The sequence below is a fragment of the Canis lupus genome, chromosome 2 (assembly GCF_011100685.1).
Source record: "Canis lupus familiaris isolate Mischka breed German Shepherd chromosome 2, alternate assembly UU_Cfam_GSD_1.0, whole genome shotgun sequence".
In the NCBI taxonomy this organism is placed as follows: Eukaryota; Metazoa; Chordata; class Mammalia; order Carnivora; family Canidae; genus Canis; species Canis lupus.
In genome coordinates, this window is record NC_049223.1 from 67,928,139 (window position 1) to 67,951,478 (window position 23,340).

A 23,340-nucleotide genomic window follows, 5' to 3' on the forward strand; every position below is an offset into this window, starting at 1 on the left:
ATTTCTTTCACTTAGCATGTTTTCAAGTTTCATCCATGCTGTCACATCTACCAAACTTTATTCCTTACGGCTGAAAAATATTTATGATTATATGAATATATTAGATTTTGTTTCTGCATTCATCAGTTGGTGGACATTTGGGTTCTTTCCACTCATAACTTGATCTTAACGAGTAATTTTTACGTGCTTCCTCTTAGCCAGATTCTTTATCCTAGTCTCTTTCCACAAAAATAATGCTGGTTGGGGACAAAAGATACAAAAAGCTAATGGTGTTGACTCAGGTTTTAAAGGGTAAGTGATGTGACCTTTCCTTGAGTGGCAAGAATTCCCCCAAGTTCCAAATAGTCAGGGGCTTGGAAGTGCAGGATCCAGACTCCAGCTGCCTCGAAACAGATTTTAACAAGTCCTGCTAATAGATGATTCAATCCAGCAAAACAGTTTCTGCCTTTCATGGCTTCTAACAGCCTCCCCAAACTATCACTTGAAGAATCACTAAAATCTCTTTTATTAGCAGCATACTGAGCTATTAGGATTTTTCCAATATTGTCTTCTGGCAAAAGGAAACCATTAAAGTATTAAATAGGTGAATGAGTTAATCAAGTTTTGCATTTTAGAGATCTCTCTGGCTGCCTTCTGGAACATAGACTGGAGGGAGCAAGAATAGATAACAGGAGTCCTATTAGGTGGGTAGTAGTAGGTCCTGGTGGGATCTGATAGTGACCTAGACTAGGGTGGTGGTATGGAGGCAGAGAGAAGGAGGAGGATTTAGGTAGGAGCTTTGGTAACTTTGGCAACTTGGTAAATGACAGTACCATTTACTGCACTTGGGTGAAACTGTAAGTGAAAAAGATGGGTGGGGAGTGAGGCGGGAAGGTGAGAGCAGGAGGTTAATTTCGAACAAGTTGATTTTGAATTAACTGGGTTGATAACAAGTACATTGTTCCATATATGGATGTGAGCAGGAGACTTGGTAGTTACTAACTTATAAGTAATAATTGAAGCAACGTGAAAGGGATCAGTTAGGGAGAATGTAAAGAGAAGAGAGAGGGCTGCAAGGATTGCTAATATTTAATGATTAGGAAGTACAGCTGCAAAGGACGCTGAAGCAGCAGCCAGAGAAACAGGAGGAAAACTTAAGAGAATAGAAAAATGAAGGACCAAAAGAGGGGAGTATTTAGGGATGGAGTGAGAAAGTGAGGACTAAAAAATTTTCATTGAGGGATGGCTGGGTGGCTCAGCGGTTGGGCATCTGCCTTTGGCTCAGGGCGTGATTCCAGGGTCTGGCGATCGAGTCCCACTTCGGGCTCCCTGCATTGGAGTCTGCTTATCCCTCTGCCTATGTCTCTGCCCCTCTCTCTCTCTGTCTCTCATGAATAAATAAATAAAATCTTTTTTAAAATTTTAAAAAATTAAAAATTTTCATTGAATTTAGCAACAATGAGAGTCATCTGTGATCTTAGCCAGAGCATTTTCAGTGGTGTGATGCTGTATGGAATTCAACTGGAGTGGGAGATGAGGAATAAAGACCAGAAGAAGTGACAGCTATTTCAAGAATTGGCTCGAAAGGAAGGAACATGAGTTCTAGTGGATGGAGGGGAAGATGCAGGTAGGGACATGTCCCATTCCCTAACATCAGTGGCATATCACTGCAGTGGTACTAGCAACAGCACCAACTTAGGCTGGCTCTCCCTCAGCACTGAGAACATGGCTGGACCTCCCTCCTGGCTCTGACCTTAGACCCTCAGTGACACATGCCTTTGTTTGCCTTGTCACAAGGTAAAGGATGAGCAAGGTGGGGCACCAGCATTAAACCAGCTCTTCTGCTTCCACAACAGGAGGTTCTAGGGGAAGAGAAGCTGAAGGAGATACTCAAAGAGCGGGAACTTAAAGTTTACTGGGGAACAGCAACCACAGGCAAGCCACATGTGGCTTACTTCGTGCCTATGTCTAAGATTGCAGACTTCCTGAAAGCAGGATGTGAGGTAAGAAATAATGTTCTATAAACAAGCATTCCTTGGGGAATGGCCAAAAAAGAGATTTAACAAGGGCAGGGCAGAGAGGCGGGTTCGGAGGTACTTGGACAAATTTACATTTGGTGGTGCCTTATCTCTTAATGTCCAGGTAACGATTCTATTTGCGGACCTTCATGCATACTTGGATAACATGAAAGCTCCATGGGAACTTCTAGAACTCCGAACCAGCTACTATGAGAATGTGATCAAGGCAATGCTGGAAAGCATTGGTGTGCCCTTGGAAAAGCTCAAGTTCATCAAAGGCACTGATTACCAGCTCAGCAAGTAAGTTCTAAATCATCCACGCTCCTTGTGACTCTTATGCTCCTAACTAATTACAGGTCTGTGGAATTTAGGCACTCCTTAAATTTGGATTTAGAAGTGCTTTGGCCCTACCAATTAAAAACTATTAAAAAATTTATATTCTTTGTCCTTTTAAGTCATCCATCAAAAATGTACTGACTAGTAAATGCCTGTGTACTATCCATTTTGCTAGAGATAAGAATGTAACCAAAACAAAGTCCTTGGCCTTGCAGAGCCCACATCATATGGGAGAAAGATGATAAACAATTCAGCTCCCTTCTTCCTTCCAGCCTCAGCAAATAATGATCAAAGAAATGTGAAAGTGGGATCTCTGGGTGGCTCAGTGGTTTAGCGCCTACCTTTGGCCCAGGGAATGATGCTGGAGTCCTGGGATCAAGTGCCACATTGGGCTTCCTGCATGGAGTCTGTTCTGCCTCTGCCTGTGTCTCTGCCTTTCTCTCTCTGTGTCTCATGAATGAATGAATGAATGAATATATAAAAAAAATAAGAAATGTGAAAGAAAAATATTTCACTTGTTTCTCACCTCCCCAACAATTTATTGCTTCATATCTTTATCAATTTTATTCACATTTGTAATATTAGCATAGATGCGATTTTGTGTTCTGATTTTTTTAACTTCAGTAATTTCCTAAATAATTCCTCCATGCTGCCTCATAGTCTTCACATTGTTTGACTTTTAAAACCTCAGTTAAGCCATGCATCACTACTGGTCACTTTTTCACGTAAACCCTTAGAACAACTTTTTAAGGTAAGCATTGGTGTGTCCTATTTCACAGATAAGGAAACAGATTCAGATGTAACTTTCTCAGGTTCGTACTTGCGGTAAACAGAAGAGCCAGGATGTGAACCCAGATCTCTTGCCTACAAGTTCATTTTTTTTTTAACTTCATTGATCATAATTATCTTTTGGTTTTTTGTTTTTGTTTTTGTTTTTTTAAGATTTATTTATTTATTTATTTATGATAGGGAGAGAAAGAGAGAGAGAGGCAGAGACACAGGCAGAGGGAGAAGCAGGCTCCATGCAGGGAGCCCGATGCAGGACTCGATCCCGGGACTCCAGGATCGCACCCCGGGCCAAAGGCAGGTGCTAAACCGCTGAGCCACCCAGGGATCCCTATCTTTTGTTTTTTAAGATTTTATTTATTTATTTGAGAGAGAACAAGCGAGTGGGTTGGGAGAGGTACAGAGGGAGAGGGACAAGCAGACTCTGCACTAAGCACAGAACCTGATGCGTGCTTGATCCCACAACCCCGAGACTATGACCTGAGCCAATACCATGAGTCGGACAATTAACCAACTGAGCCACCCAGGCACCCTGATCATAATTTTATTTAGCATTCCTCACTGTTGGACATTTAGAGTTTTAAATAAGGCACATAACTTTCTTACATAAACAGGTGTTTGAATCCACAGCTTCAGTAGAGTGCCTGCAATTTCATTTATTTTTACATTTGTTCTACAGATATTACGGAGCACTTACTAGATGGTAAGCACCATCTAGGTCCTGGGTATACAAAAATAAATGAAAACAAAAACCCCTATCATAATGGGGCTTACATTTCATCAAAGGAATATGGCCAAAGGAAACATGAAAAGTTATCTATCTATCTATCTATCTATGTATATATCAATTACTTTATATATGTGTGTGTATACACACACACACACACACACACACACTGTGTCAGATGGTGACAGGTGCTACAAAGCAGGCAGGCAGAGGAGAGAAAGTTCTTGAGGAGTGGGGGGTTTCTATGTAGATAGGGTGGCTAGAGAAGACCTCCATGATAAGAAGATATTAGACAGAGACCTGAAGGTAAGGGATTGAGTCATGCAAACACTTACTGAGTTTTTACTATGTGCCAGATTCTGTTCTAGGTACTGGCATTATAACAGTAAATGATTCAGGGAAGGCTTTTATTCTCCCAGAACTGAACAGAATTTGGGGTATGGGAAGATGGGATACATAAAGCTACCTTACTTCAAAGTGACTTGATATTTTTATATATACAAAAGTGACTTCAAAGGAAGATAGCTTTGTAAGTATACACTTTGATATACTACCTCTGTTCTAAACAACAGCAATGATAGATAAAAACATTAAAGAAACAGAGGACCTACCCAGATTCAAAAGACAAGCATAACATCTCTGTGGTAAGAGAAACAGAATTGAAATGCAAATTGGTGAGTTGGGCTGAAGTTACAGGTTTGCTGGGCTCTAATCAGGAAGCCAGTGGTGGAGACAAACCAGGCTTACTGCTTAAAGCCAGAGGATAAAGTAGGGCTTTTTTACCCTCTTCTCATTCCCATTCCTACCCCTCAAGGAAAGTAGAGCCAGGGAGTGGGGGCACTATTAGTCACCTGCTTGGGTCATTAGGGACTTTTATCAAGCTTTGGCCTGTGGAGACTCAGCTGTATGCATACCAAGAATTAAACCAAGCTGCCCACCATTCATGAGTGTTATATCCATGATATTACCAAAAAGACATAAGTTCTAACATGCCAAGCAATAGCATCCATGTTTTAAAAAGAAATGATAGAAGAGAGAGAGGCAAAAACGAAACATGAATATATAGAAATAAAAGAATCGTTTACAAATCTCGGAAATGTAAAACTCAGTCATTAAAGCCAAACCAAACCAAACGAAAAAACACTACAGGGGCACCTGGCTGGCTCAGAAGAGCTCATGGCTCTTGATTTCAGGGTTGTGAGTTCGAGCCCCACCTTAGGTGTAGACATTATAAACAAAACACAATTATAAATAATAATATAAACTTTAAAACAAAAAAGCAAAAAAACCCACAAACTGATAGATGGCATCAACTCTAGACTGAACAAAGTTGAAAATAAAACTGTAGATGTGAGAGATAGTACTAAGAGATTCACCCAGAATGCAACCCAGAGAGATGGACAAAAAAACTGTAAGAGTATTTGAGATGTAAATAAGAACTTTTTGCTTCCAGCAGTCTGGCACAGTGGGTATTCTAACCAGACCTACTATGGGAAACAATTAAAAATGCTGGATAAAATATTTTTTAAACTTTCTGAATGCTTCAAATCAGTCAATTGATAAATTAGTCAAGAATACTCAGTGGCTGGAAACCAAACAAAAGTGGGAATACAGAGGTATTTATTTCAGAGGCGCATGGCTGGCTCAATCAGTAGAGCATGCAACTTTTTTTTATCTCAGGGATTTAAGTTTGAAGCCCCACGTTGAGTGTAAAGATTACTTAAAAATAAAATTTTGGAAAAAAATAAAAATAAAAAATAAATAAATAAATAAAATAAAATTTGGGGGGCAGCCCGGGTGGCTCAGTGGTTTAGCGCCGCCTTCAGCCCAGGGCCTGATCCTGGGGACCTGTGATGGAGTCCCACGTTGGACTCCCTGCATGGAGCCTGCTTCTCCCTCTGCCTCTCTCTCTCTCTCTCTCTCTCTCTCTCTCTCTCTCTCTCTCTGTGTCTCTCATGAATAAATAAATAAAATCTTTAAATCAATCAATCAATCAATCAATCAATCAATCTTGGGGGGGTATCCTTAGATGGCTCAGCAGTTTAGTGCCTGTCTTCGGCCCAGGGCATAATCTTGGAGTCCTGGGATGGAGTCCCGCATCGGGCTCCCTGCATGGGGCTTGCTTCTCCCTCTGCCTGTGTCTCTGCCTCTCTCTCTCTCTCTCTCTGTGTCTCTCATGAATGAATAAATAAAATCTTTTTTAAAAATTAAAAAAATAGGGCAGCCCCGGTGGCTCAGCGGTTTAGCGCCGCCTGCAGCCCACGGTGTGATCCTGGAGACCCTGGATCGAGTCCCACGTTGGGCTCCCTGCGTGGGGCCTGCTTCTCCCTCTGCCTGTGTCTCTGCCTCTCTCTCTCTTCTCTCTGTGTATACTCATGAATAAATAAATAAAATCTTTTTTAAAAATTTTAAAAAATTAAATAAAATCTTGGGGGATGCCTGGATGGCTCCATGGTTGAGCGTCTGCCTTCCACCTCAGGGCATGATCCTGGAATCCTGAGATGGAGTCCCACATTGGGCTCCCGGCATGGAGCCTGCTTCTCCCTCTACCTATGTCTCTGCCTCTCTCTCTCTGTCTCTCATGAATAAATAAATGAAATCTTAAAAAAATAAATAAATAAAATGCAAAAAATGGATTTTATAATCTGTAAGATATAATTAATAGAACACTAAGACTAGTAGCACCTCAAGAGACCTCATTGAATTATATGGGATTGAACTTTGGTTTCTATGGCCTCACAGAACATAGTAGGAAAAAAAAAGAAAGAAAGAAAATTGGAGTACTAGGCCAGGAGGTCCAATATTTGAATAATAATTGTTCCAGAAAAGAGAACAAAGAATCAGGGAAGGAAATCATCAATGAAATAATTTATAGAACAAGTAAATGACTTGAGTTTCCAGAGTGAAGGGACCCATCAAGTGCCTGGCACAATGGATGAAAATAAACCCATGCTAAAGTGCACTATCTTGAAATTTCACAACACTAGGAACAATAAATAAAGTGTATTACAAAGTTCCAAAAGGACAAAAGAAGTCACATACAAAATTTCAGGAATCAAGATGGCTTTGCATTTCTGAAAAGGAACACTGACAACCAAAGGGTGATGATGCAAAGCCTTTAAACTTCTGAGGGAGGGATGCGTGGCTGGCTTGGTCTCTTGATCTCAGTCATACAGGCTCAAGCCCCATGTTGGGTGTAGAGATTACTTAAAAATACAATCTTTATTTATTTTTTTAAAGATTTGTTTATTTATTCATGAGAGACACAGAGAGAGGCAGAGACATAGGCAGAAGGAGAAGTGGGGTTGGATCCCAGGACCTGAGGATCACTTCCTGAGCCCAAGGCAGACACTCAACCACTGAACCACCCAGGCGTCCTAAAAATAGAATCTTTAAAAGAAAAAAAAAAAAAAAGAATCTTTAAAAGAAAAAATAGGGCAGCCCCGGTTGGCGCAGCAGTTTAGCGCCGCCTGAAGCCCGGAGTGTGATCCTGGAGACCCGGGATCGAGTCCCACGTCCAGCTCCCTGCATGGAGCCTGCTTCTCCCTCTGCCTGTGTCTCTGCCTCTCTCTCTCTCTCTGTGTCTCTCATAAATAAATAAAAATTCTTTACAAAAAAAATAATCAGAAAAAAGAAAATAAAATTCTAAAGGAAAACAATTATGCCCACCTAAACTACCATTCAAGTGTAAGAGTAAATTACCTGAAAATATTTATCTAAAAAAATTATTTTCATGTTTTTATTGGTCATTTATGTATCCTTGTCTGTGAAGTATCTATGCAAGTAGCCCATTTTTCTTCTTTCTTTCTTTTTTTTTTTTTTTGAGTTCCTTATATGTATCCTAGATAGCAAGCAAATCCTTTCTCATTTATATAGTATAGGGATAGAGCATTAACCATTGAAACAGACTAGAAAATTCAGAAATAGATCCTCATAAATATGGAAATTTAATTTATGACAGAGCCAGCATTACAGATCAGCAGAGAAAGAATGAACTTTTTAAGAAAATATGGTGCAAAGACCATTAGTTATCCATATGGGAAAAAAATGATCCCTTCATTCTAAGTGGATTAAAGATTTAACTGTAAAGGCCAAACTATGAAACATTTAAAAGACCGTACATACACAAAGCTATCTTTTAATCTCAAGGCATGGAAAATTCAACAAAACACACCAAAAGCACAAACTACAGGAAAAGACTGATGAATTCAAATTAAAATTAAGACTTTCAGGGGCAGCCTGGGTGGCTCGGCAGTTTAGCGCCGCCTTCAGCCCAGGGTGTGATCTGGAGACCCGGGATCGAGTCCCACGTCAGGCTGCTGGCATGGAGCCTGCTTCTCCCTCTGCCTGTGTCTCTGCCTCACTGTGTCTCTCATGAATAAATAAATAAAATCTAAAAAAGAAAAAAGAAATTAAGACCTTCAGTAAATCAAAAGTAAAATAAAGTAAAAAGGCAAGCAACCAACAGGGAGAAAATATTTAAAACACATAACTGGCAAATATTAACATCCTGTATTTGTCAAAAACTACAAATTCAACTGTCAAAAAAATTAGTCCAGTAGAAAAAGACATAGGCGTTTCACAGAAGAAATCAAATGACCAATAAATATATGGAAATGAACCTCCTTGATTATTCAAAGAAAATTAGATTAAAACTTCAGTAAGAAACCACTCATGTTGGGACGCCTAGGTGGCTCAGCGGTTGGGTGGCTGCCTTGGGCTCAGGTTGTGATCCCGGGATCCAAGACCAAGTCCCACATCGGGCTCCTGGGAAGAGCCTGCTTCTCCCTCTGCCTATGTCTCTGCCTCTCTCTCTCTCTCTGTCTCATGAATAAATAAATAAATAAATTTTTAAGGCAATTCCTATTTTATTTTATTTTATTTTATTTTATTTATTCTTGAGAGAGAGAGGCAGAGACACAGGCAGAGGGAGGAGCAGGCTTCATGCTAGGAGCCTGACGTGGGACTGAACCCCAGAACTCCAGGACCATGCCCCAGGCTGAAGGCACTGAGCCACCCAGGCTGCCCTAAAAAAAAAATCTTAAAAAAAACCACTCATGCTTATCAAGTTGGCAAAATTTAAAATAAAGATAATATTAGGTAATAAAATTAATAACCAAAGCTCAAGATGCAAATTACCTATGATCCAGAAATTTTATTCCTAGGCATGTAGAAAGAAACTTGCATTTGTATACCAGGTTATACACACAATATTTTTAACACATTGTTTATAGATACAAATATATAAAACTGGAAAGAAACTCAAAAGTTCAGGATAGTAGTTACTCTGGAAGAAGAGGAAGTAGTATAGGATTATGGCAGGTGGTAGAGCACAGGAGCTTCTAAAGCTGTGAAGCTTCTAAACTTCATAGGAGCTTAATTACTTCAGAAGTAATTAAGTCCTCTTTCTTAAACTGAACAATGGGTACAGTATTCCTTATATGTATTTCAGTTTAAAAAAAAAAAAGACATGGAAGATAGCAAAATCTGATATTTATTTAACAGGCATTCCAGAAAAAGAGAATGGAAGGGTAAAGAAGCAGTATTTCAAGAAATAAGTGAAGAAGATTAATTGAAGCTATGTTTAAAAAGAAAAGACACAGGGGCACCTAACTGGCGCAGGCAATTGAGTGTCTTCCTTTGGCTCAGGTTATAATCTCAGGTTCCTGGAGTCAAGCCCCACGTTGTGGGCTTCTTGTTCACCTGGGAGTCTGCTTTTCCCTCTCCCCTCTGTTGCCCCCCCACCCCAGTTTGTGCTCCCTCTGTCTCTCTTGCTCTCAAATAAATAAAATCTGTAAAAAAGAAAAAGACATAAAAATAAAGTGGTATTTTGTATAAAAGGAAGAACCAGTCACATTTTAGAAGCTACCAGGCAGCAGAGTTGTCTTGGATTGTCTTAAGATTGGGAGAATGAATTAATGCTTTACGATCAAGTGAGGTCTCGGCCCAGTCTCACGCCTTCCCCACTTCCTTTCGTCTTCAGAGAGTACACACTAGATGTGTACAGACTCTCCTCTGTGGTCACACAGCACGATGCCAAGAAAGCTGGGGCTGAGGTGGTAAAGCAGGTGGAACACCCTTTGCTGAGTGGTCTGCTGTACCCCGGATTACAGGTACTCAGGAGGGGTGGAGTTGCCCAATGACCTTTTCTGCTCTGTTTCTAACCACGGGTCACAAATCCGTCTCTCAGTTGTAATGAAGCCCAAGTACTTGCTGTTCCTTCCCTGTGCTGCAGGCCTTCTGGTCTCCCTCCCCCTTTCTGGCAAGCCTTTTGACTTTTTCAGCTGTAGGTCCTCCCCTATCTATCTGCCCTTTAAAACACTGCTCGTCTCACACATCTTTTTTTTAATTTATAAATCAGCTTATTTGCAGATTTTATGTTTTCGGGGTTTTTTGTTTTTTGGTTTTTTTGTTTTTTTTTTTTTGGTTTTTTTGTTTGTTTGTTTGTTTGTTTTTTAGTAAACCCTATATCCCAGTGTGGGGTTTGAACTCACAACCCTGAGATTAAGAGCCACACCTTCCACTGACTGAGCCAGCCTGGTGCCCCCAGATTTTATATTTTCTTTATGTTCATTTCAGTTAACAAATGTATTTACATAGGTATACACGGAATTCACACCAGTTATTTACAGATCATACTGGCATACCACACCTTAAGTCTTTTGTGCAAAGGTACACTGGATGTAACTATTGGCTGAAAATGGCCTGATAACCAGGCTATTTACACATAAATAGTAAATGGATTTTTTTTTCATGTCTGCAGAATACAGTACACACATGGAAGCCAGTTCTCCCAGAGAATGCTGTGCAACGTCACACATCTTCTTTATATTGATCAAGATCTCTGAAATGAAGAAAATTTCAGAGTGATGTGTAAAGATAAATTTTTGGTGGGGTGCCTGGGTAGCTCAGTTAAGCAGCTGACTCTTGATTTCGGCTCAGGTCATGATCTCAGGGTTATGAGATCGAGCTCCGCATTAGGCTCCACACTCAGTGGGGAGTCTGCTTGAGATTTTCTCTCTCGCCCTCTGTCCCTCCCTTCACCACACACACCCCACAGGCATATTCTGTCTCTCTTTAAAATAAGTAAATCTTGCGATCCCTGGGTGGCGAAGTGGTTTGGCGCCTGCCTTTGGCCCAGGGTGTGATCCTGGAGGCCTGGGATCAAATCCCATGTCGGGCTCCTGGTGCATGGAGCCTGCTTCTCCCTCTGCCTGTGTCTCTGCCCCCCTCCCCCAGTGTGACTATCATAAATAAATAAAAAAATTTAAAAAAAAAAAAAAAGTAAATCTTTAACAAAAATAAAACAAAATATATATATTTTTTAGGCATCTATTTTCCATTAAACAAAACATATCATATTTCATATGTATTTGTTGAGCAAGGAGAAGATAGAAAAATTCAAACCAAGTTGTTAATACTGGTTACTAGCTCAAAAGGTAGGACAAAAATGATAATAGGCTTAACTTTTTCTTTGTATATATTTTTTTAGATTTTTATTTGTGTATGAGAGAGAGAGAGCATGTGCACTCTCAAGTGGGGGGCTGGATAGAGAGAAAGGACAGAGAATCCTCAAGCAGACTCCATATTGAACTTGGAGCCCAATGCAGGGCTCCATCTCATGACCCGAAAATAATGACCTGAGCCAAAACCGAGTCAGACTGAGCCACCCAGGTGCCCCTCTTTGTGTATTTCTATAATGTTTAGTATAAGAGAAGCGCCTAGATGACTTAGTCAGTTGAGCGTCCAACTCTTGATTTTGGCTCACATCATGATCTCAGGGTCATGGGATGGTACCCTGCATCAGGCTCTATGCTCAGCAGGGAGTCTGCTTGTCCCTCTCCCTTTGCTTCTCCCGCTTGAGCACAAACACTCTCTCTTTCTCTCTAATAAATAAATAAATAAACTCTTTAAAAAATATATTTGGTATAAGAATATCAAGTCTTCCCTTATCACTTCCAAAAGAGCTTTCTATGTGTTAAGCCTGGAGACATTTAGATCTGCACTGTCCCCTATGGCAGCCTCTCCTCTAGTTACGGTCATATATGGCTATTAAAAATAATTACAGGGATCCCTGGGTGGCACAGCGGTTTGGCGCCTGCCTTTGGCCCAGGGCGTGATCCTGGAGACCCAGGATCGAATCCCACATTGGGCTCCCGGTGCATGGAGCCTGCTTCTCCCTCTGCCTGTGTCTCTGCCTCTCTCTCTCTCTCTCTGACTATCATAAAAAAAAAAAAAAAAAATTACAATTAAAGTTTTTAGGTTTCAGTCACATTGGCTATATTTCAAGTGTTCACAGGCCACATGCACCTAGTGGCTAACCTATTGGGACAGCACAGACATAGAACATATTCATCATTCCAGAATATTCTAGTGGACAGTGCTCTTCTAGATTGTTCCTGCTTGCTCACCTTTCTCTTCCTCTCCTTCTTCCTCTTCCCTCCATTCAATCAGACATGAAATCTTATCAATTCTACTTTTAAAATCTCTTACATATATTCTTGTTCTCCATTCCCACTGACATCGTTCAGCATCGTTTCTTACCTGGACTCACAGCAGCCTCCTCACCGTTCTCTTTGTCTCCAGTCCAAAGGCCTCCACTCTGTGCCCTGCCCTCTGACTGGTATGATCTTTCTACAGTGTGGGCCAGGATGATGCTAGACACCCTAGTGTGGTATTCAGGATCCTTACTTCTCTGATGCCTTCACTAACCACTTCCTCCATCCGCTTACGTTTGTGCTTTTGCAAACTAAATCACTCATAATTTCCCTAAACATTTCACACCTCCCTGCCTTCTGACATCTGTTTCCTCTCCATGGTGAAAAACATCTATATATTCTTCAAAACCAAGCTCAGCCCACAGTCTGATTCCAGGAAGCCTTCACTGCCACCTGTCTGACCAGCTACTAGCACTGTTCGTTAAATGAACATCTGGGATAGCCCTTTACACACTGTACTGAAATTATGTTTATATGCCTCTTTTTTCAACTGAATAATGGGCTTCTTGAAGGCTGAGTTTGGATCCAATTCAACTCTGCATCCAAAGGGCTGGCACTAGGCCTGGCATGTAGTATGTGATAATACCTGTTTGTTTACGAGTTTAGTCTTGCTTTTTGTTTCTGAGCTCTCACAGCACATTCTTCTTATGCCATTTTTAAAAAAGATTTTATTTATTTGAGGGAAAGAGAGAGAGAGAGGACAAGAGGGGGCAGAGGAAGAGGGAAAAGCAGGCTACCTGAGGAGCAGGGAGCCCAATGTAGGGCTCCATCTAGGACCCTGGGATCATGACCTGAGCCGAAGGCAGATGCTTAACCAACTGAACCACCCAGGGGGCCCTCTTATGCCATTATTTGACATTTGTCACAGGCTGCCTTATTCACTGGGTACCTTTGACATGACTGTGGTGTGTCTTCTTCCCTCCCTGCCCCACTAGTCTGTGAGCTTCCTGAAGGCAGGGGCTGTTAACATTTTCCTTCATGACATCTACATGGAGTACGGTTCACCTCAGGCACTCAGCAAATGTTTATGCCACTCTTGAGGCCTACAAGGAGGCTGGATGCTATATTTGCTTCCTGGCTCTACTTTCTGGGAAAAAAAAAAGTATGATTTTCAAAACTTTCTGGTATCTCAGATCCATATAGAAGAAATACAGTAGGAGTTTATGCTCATGTGTTTTTTTCCACAGGCATTAGATGAAGAGTATTTGAAAGTAGATGCCCAATTTGGAGGTGTTGATCAGAGAAAGATTTTTACCTTTGCAGAGAAGGTACGTATCCTCTTTCCTATATTTTTTCCTTTTGTACCTCGGGTATGCAATTAAATTTTTTTGAATATGCCAGTCCCACTACTCATAACTATATTGTTTGGTAGGTATTGTTCTCCCTGGTTTGCAGACAAGAAAACTAAGTGTCAAGAAAGAAAGTTGTCAGTTGTCACACTGCTAGTGACTGAGCAGAAATTAGCACTCAAACCTATCTAACTCAAATAGCCCATGCTCTTGCTGCTACTAGGAAGCTGTCCCCAGACCTGTTGGATTTGCTCTTTCCTAATAATTTCTAGGGACAAGGACCACCAGTCAGAACTACTGGCCTTTCCCAGAGCATTCAGCCCGTATTGCTCTGGATCTCACATAAACCACTCATTTCTGAGAAACTCTTTAACAAGGTTTATTTATTTATTTATTTATTTATTTATTTATTTATTTATTTATTTATTTTAAGATTTTATTTACTTATTCATGAGAGACACAAAGAGGAAGAGGCATAGACACAGGCAGAGGGAGAAGCAGGCTCCATGCAGGGAGCCTGACGTGGGACTTGATCCCTGGTCTCCAGGATCACACCCTGGGCTGCAGGCTGCGCTAAACTGCTGTGCCACTGGGGCTGCCCTTTAACAAGGTTTAAAGGAGGAAATCAGAGCATACCCTTAATAGTTCTTTTTGGGGGAAGAACTTGAGTAAGTTAGAAAGGGCTACTGAAAAAAAATAAAATAAAATAAAATAAAATAAAATAAAATAAAATAAAATAAAATAAAATAAAATAGAAAGGGCTACTGAGAAATGGTTGTTATTTCTGAAAGCTTCTCAAAACCTCATCTTGGCAAGAGTATGGAGAAAACACTGTTAGCGGAAATGTCAATTTCTGGAGGGTAGTTTGCCATAATAATTATACAAATTGGTGCTAAGGACATAATCTTAAAAGTGCAACTTCAGTTATGTATGAAACTATTTTATCACATTATCAGTTTAAAGGTAAAATCTAGAAATAGGGATGCCTTGCTGGTTCAGTGGGTAGAGCATACAACTCTTGATCTCAGGCTTATGAGTTTGAGCCCCACACTGGGTATAGATATTACTTAAAAATAAAGTCTTTTTAAAAATAAAATCTTTTGGGCAGTCCAGGTGGCTCAGTGTTTTAGCGCTGCCTTCAGCCCAGGGCGTGATCCTGGAGACCTTGGATGGAGTCCCACGTTGGGTTCCCAGCATGGAGCCTGCTTCTCCCTCTGCCTGTGTCTCTACCTCTCTCCCTCTCTGTCTCTCATGAATAAATTAATTAAATCTTAAAAAAAGAAAAAATACTTAAATAAAATATTTTTTAAAAATCTAGAAATAAACCCACATCCAATGGCAAGGGATTGTTAAATGATATATGTTATGATAACTCATCACGATGAAATGTTATATAGTATTTTTTAAATGGCTTTTGGATTTTCTTTTTATTGTTTTAATTTTATTTCCAGTATAGTTAACATACAGTGTTATATTAGTTTCAGGTGTACAATATACTGGTTCACCAGTTCTTTACATTACTCAATGCTCATCAGGACAAGTGTGCGTCTAATCCCTATCCCTTATTTCCCTCATCCTCTCATCCCCCTCCCCTCTGGTAACTATCAGTTTGTTCTCTAGAATTGAGTCTATGTCTTGGTTTATCTCTCTCTCTCTTTTTTTCCCTTTGCTACTTTGTTTTTTTCTTAAATTCCACATATGAGTGAGGTCATATCTTTTTCAGACTGGCTTATGGTGTTGGGGTATATTTAATGAATGAGGAATGCTTAAAATGTAAATTTTTTGATTAAGTATTTCATATTATCTCCTCCGTTAACTTATTTTTTTTTTAAGATTTTATTTATTCATGAGAGATAGAGAGAGAGAGGCAGAGACACACAGGCAAAGGGAGAAGCAGGCTCCCCAGAGGGAGCCTGACAGTGGGACTGGATCCTGGGTCTCTAGGATCACGCCCTGGGCTGAAGGCAGCGCTAAACCTCTGAGCCACCTGGGCTGCCCTCCTCTGTTAACTTTTTAGTTGAATCTACTTTTATTATTCTAGCAGAGATGGCCCATGGTTTATTTTTGTGAAACTCACAAGCTCTAAGAATGGTATGTGTGAAAAAAAAAAAAATGGTATGTGTGTGTATGGAGAGACCATGTGTGTGCCAAGTCCCAAAGTCTAAAATATTATTTGGTCCTTTTCAGAAAAGTTTGCCCACCCATGCTCTAGAGATTACAACATGGGTCTTTGTAATGTGTTATAGTTTAAATTAGATATTTTTGCCACATCTCAATGATGTAAAAACCTACAATTTTTTCTTTTTTTTTTCCTACAATTTTTTCTAAGTCCTTCTTGCTATTTGTGCTATTGTCATATAGTTCACTTTTACATGTATTTTAAGTCCCAAGACTTTATTATAAATTCCTTTTTAAACAATCAATTTTCATGTATATACTTAGCCCTACTCACCTTTCCTGGTACTCTTGACTCCTTCCAGCACTCCAGTGGCTCTGGGCTTCCATCTGGGATCATTTTCCTTCAACCTAAAGAATGCCTCCTCCCCTCTGCCCCAATATTGCCATTGGTAGCACGGGTCATAAATAATGAGTTCTTTCAGCTATCTTTTGTCTGAAAACATCTTTCTTTTGTTTTCCCTGGATATCAAATTCTAGGTTGGCGGTTATTTTTCTTTTACCACTTTAAAGAGCTATCCCATTGCCTCTGGTTTCCTTAGTTTTCATTGAGAAATCACCTGTAAATATTATTGTGTCTCTTTTATAGATAATACAGCTTTTCTCCAGCTGTTCTTAGCATTTTGTCTCTGATTTTCAGCATTTGACTATGGTGTTCTTGGATATAGTTTTCTTGGTATTTATCCTACTTGGATTTTGCTGAGCTTCCTGAGTGTTTTCAGCAGTTTTGGGAAATTGTCCCCTATTATTTCCTTAAATATTGCTTCTGTCATATTCTCTCTCCTGCTCTGGGACCCTAATTATACATAGGGTCGACCTCCTGACTATGTCCCACACATCTCTTATATTCTGTTGTTTCCCTTTTTTTTTTTTCGTCCTGTCTGTGCTTTAGTTTGATTATTCTCTACTGACATTTCTTCAAGTTCACCAATCCTGTCCTCTGTTAAATCATATCATGCCATTTTAGAGCTTCCAGTTGGTTCTCTTTTATAGATCTTTATTTATAGATCTTTTTTATGATCTTTATTCCAATATCTGGATTATTCCTAGGTCTGCTTTTATTGACTGTTTTAACTATCAGCCATTTTTTTTCTGTTTCTCGTTTCTAATACTTTTTTTTATATCAAAGACATTGTAGATATGTTGTAGAGACTCTGGATTATGTTTATAGTGTGCTGTGCTTTCTGTAGACTGTTAAATTACTGCCTTATCACCTTGATCCTGTCATGGGGCTGGTTCTAGGCTTTGTCAGAACAGGTCTATTTCAATTTTGCCCTTCCTCCTGTGATGTGGTCCGTATTCCTGTTATATGACTTTTCTGGAGTCTCAAACCCAAATCTTAGGGTGTTCACAAAGACCTCTCCACTCTGAGTGGATCTAAACTTCAACCTCTGTTTCCCCAGCACTATACGGTGTTTAAAATCTCTGTGCAGATCTCCAGCCTCCCAGCACCTGTTATCTGCTAGGCTCCCTGGCATCCTTCTGTATGCACACATAGCTAGGAGTTAGCACAGAAATAGTGGGGAGTTTTGACTTAGATTTGGGGGTAAGGTGCTCACTTCACTCTGGAACCCTTCCCAAATCCTAGCCTCCTGGGAGCCCTGAACCCCAATCTCTGTCTCCTCTGCTTCATCAGACATCTGTTCTCTTTTTCTCAACACCTGGTTTGGGAAAAGAGCCCTCAAGGAGAAAGTAAGGGTGAGTGTGGGTCACCTTTGCTTTCCCTCCTGTCAAGATTTATAGTGTACACCTATTGCTATTGAATGCCTACAAATGGTCATTTTATATATTTCCACCTTACCTTTTATGGTTGTTTCTGGTGGCAGAGTAAATCCATCGTAATGTAAAAATCACACTGTAATACTAATAGAAAAGTGGTTGAGAAAAAAATAATTTTTTAAAGATTTTATTTATTTATTCATGAGAGAGACACACAGAGAAGCAGAGACATAGGCAGAGGGAGAAGCAGGCTCCCTGCAGTGAGCCTGATGTAGGACTCCATCCCAGGACCCCAGGATCATAACCTGAGCCAAAGGCAGACGCTCAACCACTGAGCCACCGAGATGTCCCTAACTTTATATATACACCATCAAAAGGTTGTATATTCAACACAATGGAATATTTTTCAGCGACAAAAAAAAAAAAAAAAAAAAAGAATGAAATCCTGCTATTTGCAATGACACAGACGGAGGTAGAGAGTATAGTGCTAAGCAGAATAGGTCACTCAGAGAAAGACAGATACCATATGATTTCACTGATATGTGGAATTTAAGAAACAAAACACAAATGAATGAAGGGAGGAAAAAGAGAAAAAGGCAAACCAAGAAACAGACTCTTAACTCTATAGAGGACAAACTGCTGGTTACCAGAGGCGGGAAGGAGGTAAGGGAGGGGTGAAATAGGTGATGGGGATTAAGGAGGGAGGGCACTTGTGATGAGCACCGGGCATTGTATGGAAGTGCAGAATCACTAAATTCTACTCCTGAACTAATATTATACAGTATGTTAACTAAGTTTAAAAAGAAACTTTAAAAAAGAAAGAAGGAAAGGTTGTATATTTGGTAGAAAAAAAGATTGGAAGGACTGTATCAAACTATTAAGTTGCTGGCCAAATTAGATGAGATTGGAGCACTTAGGAGAAATTTATACTAATACTTGGTTTGTGCATTTCTTTCTAACTCCTCAGTATCTCCCTGCACTTGGCTACTCAAAACGGGTCCATCTGATGAATCCTATGGTTCCGGGATTAACTGGCAGCAAAATGAGTTCCTCAGAAGAGGTGGGTTTGCTAGCTCTGACTTGAGTTCAGAAATCTTCAGCAAGAGATGAAGAGATTGCGGGCTCGAGAAAAGAGTCACCCGGCTAACTAGAATTCTTGTAAATTTGAGTTATGAGGAACCTAAAGTCATCCAATTAATTTCAGTGGTTCTTGACTACTAAAGGACCAAGAAGCAGTCCTGATGGGATCCAATCATAATTTTAACAGTTTTATTGCTGCTGATAAAACGCACAAGCAAAAGTAATTTCTTCATTCATAGAACTGTGATAAAATTCAGCCTTCTTAATGAGGTTAATGAGGCTAGGGTTGCATTTTACCAAATAGCATCTTAATTCTCAGGTGATGTTTGACATAACTAATATGATAACTGCAATATCTTTTTTTTTTTTTTTTTTTTTTTCCAGTATCTTTTAACATTTAAAAGTCCTGCTTAGGAAAAGTACACTTTTGTTTTGATCCCTAAGGGTACAGAATGGGGGCCTTAGTGGAACCCAAAGATGTGAAAGGTTGAATTCTGGATTCCCAAACACAGCTGAGCTTCAGCAATACCTAGGGAATTAAAAAAAAAAAAAAAAAAAAAAGCATCGATTAGACTGTTTTTAGAGATTCTGATAAAGTAGTTCTGGACAATATCAGGAATCTGTATTTACTTTCATATTTTACCAGGTGATTCTGATTAAAGTCATGGTTGGGTGTTCATCTAGCTTCAGTCTGGCTTCTCAGTTTTTTGAACAGAGATCAGTAAATTTATGCATGGAAACTTAGAGTTTTTAGAATAATATACTCATTTGTTTTTCTCTGTGTTAAAATGCTCCATGTATTAGTTATTTCTTTGACAAACTATCATACCACTCACACCATTTAGTAACATTCACTGTATGTTAACCCTGGAAAAATCAGAGTTAGTAGCAGTTTCTGAACATGACTACATCAGAATCACTCAGAGAGCTTTTCAAAAATACAGATTCCTGGCCCAGCCTCAAGAGATTTTGATTCATCTCCCAGTGATTTACTTTTTTTTAAAAGCACTCCAGATGATTCATATACAGACATACATGGACCAGAATTTGGTAACCACTGAACACCAAGAACCATAAGCTTACTCACTGCAAAATAAGAAACAATACCTATTACCCTGAAAGGGAAAACGGCTCTAGATACTAGACAGTACCTGGTATTGGGGGTTGCCATGTAGCAAGTCCTCTCACACACTGTTTTGGGCAGTAACGATTAGTATGCTCCTTTGAGAAAATAGTTTTGGGCCTAGCAGTTTTAGGTAGCTTAAGGAAAGAATCCTAGAGAGAGCAAAAACAAAAACAAAAAAACCTCTGCAGAGATGTTCATTGTAATATTGCATATAATTTACAAAAATTAGAAAATAATTTAACAGTTTAGAAAGTATATTGTCACTAATAATTGGGAATATGATACAGCATAAAAATTATAAGGAAAGACTAGGTAGCCACTCAGAAATACTTACAATATAGTCTCAAGTGAAAAAGCAAAGGGTAGACATTTGTTCTCCAACTAGAAGTTTGTAAGAACTATAAATTTGTAACAATGTTCTGTGTTGAAGGCCTTAGAAGAACACAGGAACATTGAAATCATTATTTTTGGCAATGTTGTGAGTGGTTCTTGACTCTGATTAATTCTGCTTTTATTAAAGTTGTTAATGTTTAACTATTTAAAAAAAAAACATTAAAATACACAGAGTATTTGAGCATATCTCATTTCTCACCATAAGAGGTCCTTTCTCCTCCGTGGCTTCTAGGAGTCCAAGATTGATCTCCTTGACCGGAAGGAAGATGTGAAGAAAAAATTGAAGAAGGCCTTCTGTGAGCCAGGAAATGTGGAGAACAATGGAGTTTTGTCTTTCATCAAGCATGTCCTCTTTCCTCTCAAGTCCGGTAAGACACTCCTTGGTTGCTTCCCAGAGGCCAGGCCAAAGTAGCAAAACTAGTATTGTGATCATACTTGTGGTTTGTCAGGAGTCTTCCTTCAGAGATGGGCTTCCCTGATTCTGTGCTCTGACTTCTAATACACCAGTGTACATTTGCAGTTGGGATATCATTTCATTGCCCATGAGATTGTCACTGGGTTACTCTACATAGGGTGATAGGGTGGGCAGGGGTTGTAGAAATGAGGGTGGGCACAGGCATGCTGAATTAGAGAAGTATGAAAGAAATGTAATGCACGATCCTTTCCCTTGAGCTTGGATGCCGCTGGGTTGCTAGCTCATCTGATTTAAGAACAATAAAATGCCATATAATAAAGTTTAAAATATACAACAAAAACTCTAAATATCCATAACATTGAGCTAGGAATGCTGACTCTGCCATTATTGATGAGTTTGTTGTCATGGATCCTTTGTCTTACAGAGTTTGTGATCCTTCGAGATGAGAAATGGGGTGGAAACAAAACCTATACCGTTTACTTGGACCTAGAAAAGGACTTTGCTGATGAGGTAATCCCAAAGGAGGAGTAATCCCCACTGAATTCCTTCTGATGGACCTCTCCTTCTTGGCCTAGGCAGATTTCTAGTACCTGCCCCAAGTTTCTGCTTGATGCTTTCCAGGGCTGTGTATTGTGAGTAATGGCTTAATGAGGATTTGGGTGGTTCACAGGTTAGGCAAGCAAATGGCACAAAACTAATATATTAGTATCCTATTCACTCTGCAAAGGATTTAACCTGGAATAAAGGACCAAACCCAGCAAGATGAACCATTTTAGGGAGAGGTGCATAGTCAAGGTTTAAAAAAGAAACATCTAGGAAAGGACAGCATAGAGGATCCTGCTGATCTCAACAGACAGCTTCACAAAAGAACTACTAGGTACCCATGAGTTAGGCACCAGAGGATTAAATCCTTGTGAAGCTCATGGTTCAGAAAGAGAGGCAGACGTATAAACAAATAGTATGGCTGTGTGACTATATGATGATGATGTATACACAGTCCAAAGGTAAAATAGGGAAGTGATTACCTGGCTGTCCGGCAAAGCTTTGCAGAGGGGACAACATCCAAAAGACACAGAAGGTGAAATAGCATGATGTGGAATCGCAAAATGGCATGGTCTGACATGAATCTAAAAGGTGAGGCATGAATTATTGTGGGCAAGACAGGAGGGGCCAGGTCATAAAGGGAAGATGTGATAGTGGTGCATATGGGGACTGGAATGGGGGCTTTTGGTTGACTCTGACTTTGGGTTGAATCAGTGTGATTGGATGATCAGAAATGTTAAGCCTTGGTGTAAGACATCAGAAATGTGGAGTCTGGAACCAGGGAGCCAATAGTCCATTCAGTTCTCGACTGTTGTGAGTACATTTGGAGTTGTGCCTTCAGCCCTGGACTTCAGTTTTATGAGGTTTATTTGATAGTCTGGGGTGTGTTGGTGGGGAGAGGAAGGAGGCTGTGATAGGGAATAGACCAAAACCCTTGTCACGGAAGCACAGTTGAAAGAACTGGGGATGGGGATCCCTGGGTGGCGCAGCGGTTTGGTGCCTGCCTGCCTCTGGCCCAGGGCGCGATCCTGGAGACCCGGGATCGAATCCCACATCGGGCTCCCGGTGCATGGAGCCTGCTTCTCCCTCTGCCTGTGTCTCTGCCTCTCTCTCTCTCTCTCTGTGACTATCATAAATAAATAAAAAATTTAAAAAATATTTAAAAAAAAAAGAAAGAACTGGGGATGTTTGGCTGGGAATCAGGCCTGTGTCCAATCCTCCTCAGATAACATGACCGACTCATGGGAGAAGGGTTGGGTTTCTTCCTGTGGCCCCAGAGGGCTAAGCCAGGTCTACAGGTGGGGACCATAGTGAAACATGTTCAGAATCAACATCAGGGAGAGCTGTGCAGCAACCTTTGTTGTATGACAACAAGCTGGACTGCCTCACTTAACTTTGTGACCTCATCACTGAGGTGTTCAAGCAGAGACCAGAAGCCCACTGCAGGCAACCTAGTGTGGGGGTTTGAACATCAAATAGAGGAAAAGACCTATGAACTCTGTGGCCTATTTTTTGGATGATTTTCACAGCCATTGCCCTGAAACCCTCTCCCTCCAGCCTGAGGCAGGCCACAAACCCCATATTTTAATAATAGAAAAGCTTTAGGCTTCCTCTGTCCAGTATGATAGCCACTAGCCTCATGTGGCTGTTTAAATGTAAACTACAATTCAGTTCCTCAGTTGCCCTGGGCACATAGTAAGGCTTACCTGCCACACACAGCCAGTGGCACCTATGTGACACAGCACATACAGAACATGTCCACTGTCACAGAAAGTGCTACTGGCTAGTGCTACTTCAGGCTCTTTTTTCAGATATGTTTCTTCTATCCTTCTTATTATTCCAATAAATGACTAGCCAGTAGCACTTTTAAAATTCCTAAGGGGGAATCCCTGGGTGGCTCAGCGGTTTAGAGCCTGCCTTTGGCCCAGGGCATGATCCTGCAGGCCCGGGATCGAGTCCCACATCAGGCTCCCTGCGTGGAGCCTGCTTCTCCCTCTGCCTGTGTCTCTGCCTCTCTCTCTGTGTGTCTTTCATGAATAAATAAATCTTTAAAAAAAAAAATTCCTAAGGAAATGAAGGAATATCATCAGAAACTAAAATGTAGGCACTGTTGTATTACAGGTATTCATGGCTAAGAGATACCCCTTAGAATATCTAGCAGAGCCTTTCAGGGCAGATTTGAAAAGTATAAAAGTACTAGTCACAGGACACAAGAAAAATTGAATTGCTGAGCTCCTACCACGCACTAGAATCACT

General features: G+C 40.3%; 2 protein-coding genes and 1 long non-coding RNA gene across 9 annotated transcripts in view; 1 reads left to right on the plus strand and 2 right to left on the minus strand.

Annotated features, from left to right (window-relative positions):
* The window catches only part of S100PBP (S100P binding protein), a 54,568-nt gene extending 42,045 nt beyond the window's left edge, over positions 1–12,523 (minus strand). Inside the window, exon 1 of one of the 2 annotated variants that reach the window (XM_038531196.1) lies at positions 12,391–12,523. The gene's annotated coding sequence lies outside the window, so the exon portion shown is untranslated. The remainder of the gene's footprint in view (positions 1–12,390) is intronic. The other variant, XM_038531197.1, reaches the window with a different exon arrangement.
* Positions 1–23,340, plus strand: part of YARS1 (tyrosyl-tRNA synthetase 1) — a 31,184-nt gene that overhangs the window by 1,771 nt on the left and 6,073 nt on the right. For 2 of the 4 annotated variants that reach the window (XM_038531188.1, XM_038531189.1), the window contains exons 2-9: positions 1,433–1,606; positions 1,836–1,982; positions 2,122–2,297; positions 9,830–9,959; positions 13,532–13,612; positions 18,495–18,587; positions 20,359–20,494; positions 20,966–21,051. In XM_038531188.1, coding sequence (XP_038387116.1) covers positions 1,589–1,606; positions 1,836–1,982; positions 2,122–2,297; positions 9,830–9,959; positions 13,532–13,612; positions 18,495–18,587; positions 20,359–20,494; positions 20,966–21,051 — 867 coding nt within the window. In that variant the 5' untranslated portion in view covers positions 1,433–1,588. The remainder of the gene's footprint in view (positions 1–1,432; positions 1,607–1,835; positions 1,983–2,121; positions 2,298–9,829; positions 9,960–13,531; positions 13,613–18,494; positions 18,588–20,358; positions 20,495–20,965; positions 21,052–23,340) is intronic. The other 2 variants (XM_038531190.1, XM_038531187.1) reach the window with 2 other exon arrangements.
* On the minus strand, positions 18,933–22,043 carry LOC102156991. Of its 3 annotated transcripts, none has more exons than XR_005355881.1 (4): positions 21,567–22,043; positions 20,326–20,690; positions 19,759–19,882; positions 18,933–19,136 (listed from the first exon to the last, which is right to left on the minus strand). It is a non-coding gene; the product is annotated as an uncharacterized LOC102156991 (long non-coding RNA). The 3 variants fall into 3 exon arrangements; XR_005355880.1 differs by having other exon boundaries at positions 20,326–20,826; XR_005355879.1 differs by having other exon boundaries at positions 20,326–22,043.